Source organism: Lottia gigantea, assembly GCF_000327385.1.
Source record: "Lottia gigantea unplaced genomic scaffold LOTGIsca_72, whole genome shotgun sequence".
Classification (NCBI taxonomy): domain Eukaryota; kingdom Metazoa; phylum Mollusca; class Gastropoda; family Lottiidae; genus Lottia; species Lottia gigantea.
The window spans coordinates 537,525-544,120 of record NW_008710427.1 but is presented as its reverse complement, the minus strand read 5'-3'; the positions used below and the strand labels follow the sequence as shown (position 1 = coordinate 544,120).

Genomic DNA, 6,596 nt, shown 5'->3' with positions numbered 1-6,596 from the left:
TATAGTGTCATTTTCATAACCATTCAGGTGATTCCAAAGAAAATGGGTCTGTCACCAACATAATAAAGTCTCTAAACCATGTTTGTGGTACAACAATGCTAACGGATATCATGGTTTCAGGGCCTAAATCATATTTTCCTGGGTGCAAAGGGTTAATAATATTTGTTGTGACTAAGGATTAACAATAATTCGAATTTTCCTACACAAACTAAAATAAATATTGCTCATTGAATGTCCTGGACAACAAAAGATGCCAGATAACAATGATATGTGAAAAGTATATGTTTAAGCTATGATTATCATGGAAGAAGGACGGATATATGTGTAATACATTCATGGTTGAATGATTACTTCTTAGATGTACCATTAGTTAAATGAGGCGTCTGAGCTGTACTGGCTTCAGTCGTTTCATATTCATCACTATCATCATCTTCATCATCATCATCACATTCGCTGTCATCTTCATAATCTTCATCATCATCACTTTCATCTTTAAGAGTCTAGAAAAATTTAAGATATAGCAATGCTGTCAGATGTAAAACAATCAATCTTGCAAGAAATTGTTCATGATGGTCATACAGTGTGATAATATGTAGGCCAATTATCTCTTGACATGTTGTCTTGGTGACAATATGTAGGCCAATTATCTCTTGACATGTTGTCTTGGTGACAATATGTAGGCCAATTATCTGTTTACAAGATGTCTTGGTGACAATATGTAGGCCATTAAACTCTTGACAAGTTGTCTTAGTGACAATATGTAGGCCAATTATCTCTTGACAAGTTGTCTTAGTGACAATATGTAGGCCAATTATCTCTTGACAAGTTGTCTTGGTGACAATATGTAGGCCAATTATCTCTTGACAAGTTGTCTTGGTGACAATATGTAGGCCAATTATCTCTTGACAAGTTGTCTTGGTGATATTATGTAGGCCATTAATCTCTTGACAAGATGTCTAGTTAGTGTTGAAACTGTTAATCAGTTAACCGATTTCGGGTAGTATTTCATGGGTAACTGGGTCTGATTTGAGATAATCGGTTAACCGTTTATCTTATAAGAAGTAAAAAGAGAGCAATTTTGACAGAAATTTTGTCACTGAATGAGTCTTTAAGTTGTTTTCTTTATTCATTGAATAATTGAGATTAATAAATCAAGATAGGGTATCAATTATCAAAACACTATTACCAGTTGTGGAACCAGTACACTGATTTGCCGCAACTTCAATGAAATACACTCATTACACTGACCCCACAACTGGTATAATGACCTTTGATCTGTTAGAGACTGTAGCAATGAGTGACAATGGCGCCAGTCCGTCTGAACTCTGTCAGACCCTCTAATCTTACATTGAAGCAGACGCTTCAATGGGTTGTTTGGTATCTGTCGATATGTAACGACAATTCGCGGGGAACTAGCCAAAATCTTCCATTTAGACTTACTCTAGTTTAGTTAACAATGAGTTACCGACCCCCTTTATAATCTTTAGTAATTAACCGGGTAACTAACGGTTATTGCCGACGATTACCCAGTTCGTAAAATTCACTAACTGTTTCAACACTAGTCTTCGTGACAATATTTAGGCCATTTGTCCTTTGACATGATGTAGGCCATTAATCTCTTGACAAATTGTCTTGGTGACAACATGTAGACCATTAGTTTGTTGACAATATGTGGGCCACTTGTCCCTTGACAAAAAGCCTTGGTAAGAATATGAAGGCTTGACAAGATGTCTTGGTGACAACATGTAGGCCATTTGTCCATTGACAGAAAGCCTTGGTGAGAATATGAAGGCTAGTAGCTCTTGACAAGATGTCTTGGTGACAACATGTAGGCCATTTGTCCCTTGACAAGAAGCCTTGGGTATATGAAGGCCAGGGGCCTCTTAACAAGATGTCTTCGTGATTATTAGTCTACAGGTCACTAGCACATTTTCAAGAAGTTTTGGTAACAATCCGAATTTTAGTCATTAGTCTGACCAGACATCTTGGTGATAATATGTAGGCTATTTTATTATGCTTACCCCAACTGGTATAATCCGTCTAGCAGGTGAATCTGATTGTTTTTGTTTATCATTAGTTCTTGGTGAAGGATGTTGTTTATTAGGTTTAGACTTTACTGTGCTAACTTTCTGTTTGCTTGGTGTGTTTGACTGTTGTTGTTGTTGTGATGGGTTACTGTTGTTTTGTTGTTTCGGTTTAGGTACTTGTTTAGGTGTTTGTTGTAGTTGTTGGGAGGAGGTAGTATCTTCTCTGCGTTGACTAGCTGGTGTTGATCCTGGAGTAGTCAGTCTGTCTGCTGAAGAAGCTGTTGAAGCTATTGATAATCTTCTTGAATCATTATTTGGATGAATTTGGGTTAAAAATTCCTGAAAACAATATAGGGATTTCAATGTCTTTTGTTACCACTGATTTAATATCATATGCAGGTAAAATTGAAATTTTTTCTTTATTCTCAAATGTGTTTCATTCTTAAAAGTAACACAGACAGTTGTATTTGAACCCGATCAGGTGGAAATCATATAGTCAGCTATCTTGTTTTTACTGAAATGAACACTAGCTCTAGATTCAAGATCCAACTTTTGTCATCACCCAAGGACAGGACACATTACAATCAAAAATCACCAATATTTTATCAGAAAATCAAAATGGGTAGAAAAGATTAGTTACCTCTAGATCGTACTCTGGTTCAATCACAGATAAACTTTGAAAACACTGGGTATATACTTCTAAAGCCTTGGCATGAAATATCATTTCTATATTCACAAAATCTGTCAGAACTTTCTGTAAAAAAATTCATCCATTTTTTTCTACCAGACATTTGCAGTTCTTGCACATCATTTGCCATTATCAGGTACATGCAAATCATATTATCAAAACAGAAAGCATCTCACAATAAAGCAAAATTTTAAAACATGTGTTGGTGTGTGCTATGTATTTTAAAATCAAAGTCTGTCCTGGTTCAAATATGTCAAAAAAATATTACCAAAATTTTACCTTAATATCTTGTAACTTTTTACTTTCAAAACTTTCCATCTGTTGTTCTAAAGCTCTCTCTGTTCTTGTAGCATCTACACTGGCTTTCTGTAGCTCAGTCTGGGCCTGTGAGGTACAAACAAATAAGTAGTATACATAATATCATATAAAGTAAAAAAATTCATGACAACTTTTGGTTTATCTCATCAAGTAACATTAAAGAATTCATTGGCATGGTTTAAAGCTGATTGTTATTAATATTCTGATAAATGGATAATTTTCAGTCAAATGAAACAAAAAATCTACTTCTCTTTTAATCTTATTACCTGTCTCTAAACAACATGTTAAAGAATAATAATTTCAATACATCAGAAGGATTAATATTAAAAATCAAATATTCAATGAGTTTCATGTGTCATATTTATACATTTACCATTCAATGATTCTTTGGATCAATAGAATTTTTGACTGGTCACATAAATGAAAATTCTACTTCCAAAGATTATTTAATTTTACTTAGATAATGCCAGAGGAAAAATTTCGGTGAGCTGTTTCCATAAAAGAGGAAACAAACAATAATTTTCTTAATAGTTAGCATGAGAATAAAAACTATAGTCAGCAAAATGGTAGTTTGGGAAGGATACAATCTGTTGTTGATCAGAAGGATGTTTCTGCTGTATTTTATCTAATTTCTTCCTTTGTGAATGTTCTCTATCGTGGGCTGCAAAAGCAGATTTCAATTCATTCTGAAAACAAAATTTAGATTTGGATTAAACAATTGCAATGGTGCAAATCATTATAAGTACATAGTTCTGCACTTATATTAATTGGGGGGGGGGGGGGGGGGTGCAGACTTGACCACCAAGCACTGTGATTTAGGCTTCTCTTAATAAAAAACAGCTAAGAAGAAGTCAACATTCAGTTAATCATATTTTAAACATAATCATCTTTACCTTTGTTTGTTTACACAATAATCCATAATTACTTAATGGAGTTACAGATTTAGCTTCTAATCTTTGAACCTTAAATATAAACCAATCAATATCTAATTACTACTAATCCCCTAAATTCATCAAATAATTTTTATAAGTAAGATTATTATATATCATTATGAATAATTACCAATAAAATTCAGATATAAGAATTTGAGAAAATAATGTATGTAAGTTCTATGACTTTATAAATAAATAAACAATATTATCAGATTATCTTTATATCACCTCAGCTTGTCTGTAATCTTGTACAGCTGATAGATGTTCTGCAAAAGATGTCAACCCTTTCTTTAATGTTGGATTAATTTTTTCATACTCTGCATAATTCACTATTTCTTTAGCTAAAAGATCACCTGTAAAATAAAGTAAAGTAACCTTAACTTGTCAAGGTTTGTGAATAAGTGGGCAATAGAAGCCTATTAGTATCTAAATAGGCTATTGAACTCATCTCATTGTAGGCCCAATTGAGAACTGCATATAATGGCACTTAAACACTAAACAATTACATTCAAAAAACATAATATCAATGCTATGAGAGGACAAAAGTAAAATCCATTTCACTCATCTTTAGCACAGTCTCCCAGCACTAAAACATTGTTTTGCATAGGCATACTGGAGGCGGTACTTAGGACATATTTAAGAAATAACACACCCTTGTCTCTAAGTCTTGCTGTTTTTCTTGTGTAGGATGATAATGTATCACATAAAGTACCAAGATGACGTTCTATAGCTGTTATTCTATCTTGTATCATCTTTGACTGAGCTTCTCTGAAGAAAATAAAAAGTTGAAATCTGACCTTTTTGTGATTGATATTGGATTTGGACTAGCAACCAATCTTTCATAACAAGTTCGCAGTGGATATCCCGACTAAACATCCAGTTTGTAACAAGTTACACTTTAACTGTAAGTTACACTTTTGCCCAATTTGATTGTAATTTCTCTAACACTATCAGCTAAGTCAAAGTACTTTTTGGTCCTAAAATTATATACAGTCGTGTAACCTAATTTCGTGGAAACCTATTATTCGTGGATTTCCGGTAAGGATTAATAATTTACATGAGCGACCTTGCGTGACCTCCGCATTAGTTTGTTTTGATAAACATGGGTTATCTCTACAAAGTCAGCTAGTAGAGTGAATCCAGTAGTTTCAAGCAATGTAAAATGTATTAATGTATACTTTGACAAATACAAAATGGCGGATTTCACTTATTACAAACGTCACCATTTTTTATCGGCCGAATTTCTTTATAATCCCAAGCGGTAATCGGAATTCCAAGTGTCGTCTGCTAGAATGTAGTCCAACAAATGAAGTCACGTGATCAACTAGCGGATTCCGTGTCAGCAGAAAATTAATATTCTTATGTTGTTTCAGTGACTTTTAGCAATAAATCACGTTACGTATCATATTTTGTCAGTCACTATTTTTTTTTGAAATTGTGGTTCTTTGAAGGAATTGTCACTAGTTATAATGAATTGATATTAAAGATAAATACTAAGAGAAGTTAATTATACCACCCGATATCCATACAACGTGTTTTTCTAGACTTATTTATAGATCAAACATTGTACAAGAAAATAGGTGACGCATATTGCCGCCGTTGCCGAGTTGGTTGCTCATGGAATATAGGTCAAAGTGAAGGATTTATAAAGAAAATCGAAATAAACCAATTTTAATTATTTTGTAGGATATCTGAGGAAACATCTAAGACATAAATTTTTTTTTCATTTTTTTAACTTTGACGAAATTCGGTGTTGAATCCTTATATCCACGAAAATAGGTTACACAACTGTACGCTACTTGTGACACCACAGTGTAGCCTGCACTGAAGGAATTAGTGCCGAGTTAGTTGTTTTAGCCTATTCTTCATTAAATTGCAACCTGACAAGGTCTCTCACATGCATGTAACATGTTAACACTAACAATAAAGCTTGACAGCTTGAATTTTACAGAAACTCGATAAACCCAGTCAGCCAGTCACAAAACTGTGATCAACAGGTCAGAGGCGACTATGTAAAAAAAAGAAGGAATCTGACAAGGAATCAAATTTTGTTGTTGTATGAAATTCGGATACGTTATACACAACAAACATTCGATAAAAACAAGCAAATTCATTGAGAGCACTTACGATTTTCTTATTTCAGAACCCGTTCGGCTCATCTTGAAAATATTTCTGTTTACAATGGATACATCCGGTGACCTTTTTTATTTCTATATTGAAGATTAAAGGGAGCATTTAGTTTCGGATGAAATATAATTGACCGGGAGTAATTATTGTAACAGATCTACGCGCTAACTTGTTATTAGCCTAAATGTTTTTAACAACATTGATAATTGTTTAAGGATACAATTTTATAGATCGCCAAGCGTATAAATCAGTTTAAGTTGCAAATGATTTTTAGTGATATCTACGTAAATCAATGGTTAGCCGGTTAGGTTAATAATACTATAATAAACTATGACGCGCTAATCAAATAATTATCTCATTATTGGTATATAAGACCAAAACGGAATAATACAAAAAAAAAAATACTTCCAAAATCAGTCCAAGAATGAACAACCTACCAAAGATTAGACCTAAAGGCTTTGGGTGTTTTTCAATTAATTGTAAGTCACGTAGCATCACGTTATT

At 33.4% G+C, this 6,596-nt stretch overlaps 1 protein-coding gene across 1 annotated transcript; it reads right to left on the bottom strand.

The window, feature by feature from the left end:
- Positions 1-2,252: 2,252 nt before the first annotated feature.
- LOTGIDRAFT_221535 (hypothetical protein) lies at positions 2,253-6,592 on the bottom strand (the record flags this gene model as incomplete). The annotated part of the gene is made up of 9 exons (XM_009065967.1): positions 6,530-6,592; positions 6,093-6,175; positions 4,618-4,733; positions 4,194-4,318; positions 3,927-3,995; positions 3,618-3,719; positions 2,995-3,105; positions 2,668-2,781; positions 2,253-2,366 (listed from the first exon to the last, which is right to left on the bottom strand). Coding segments are annotated over exons 2-9 (783 nt in total), but the record flags the coding sequence as incomplete, so codon positions are not given.
- Positions 6,593-6,596: the final 4 nt, after the last annotated feature.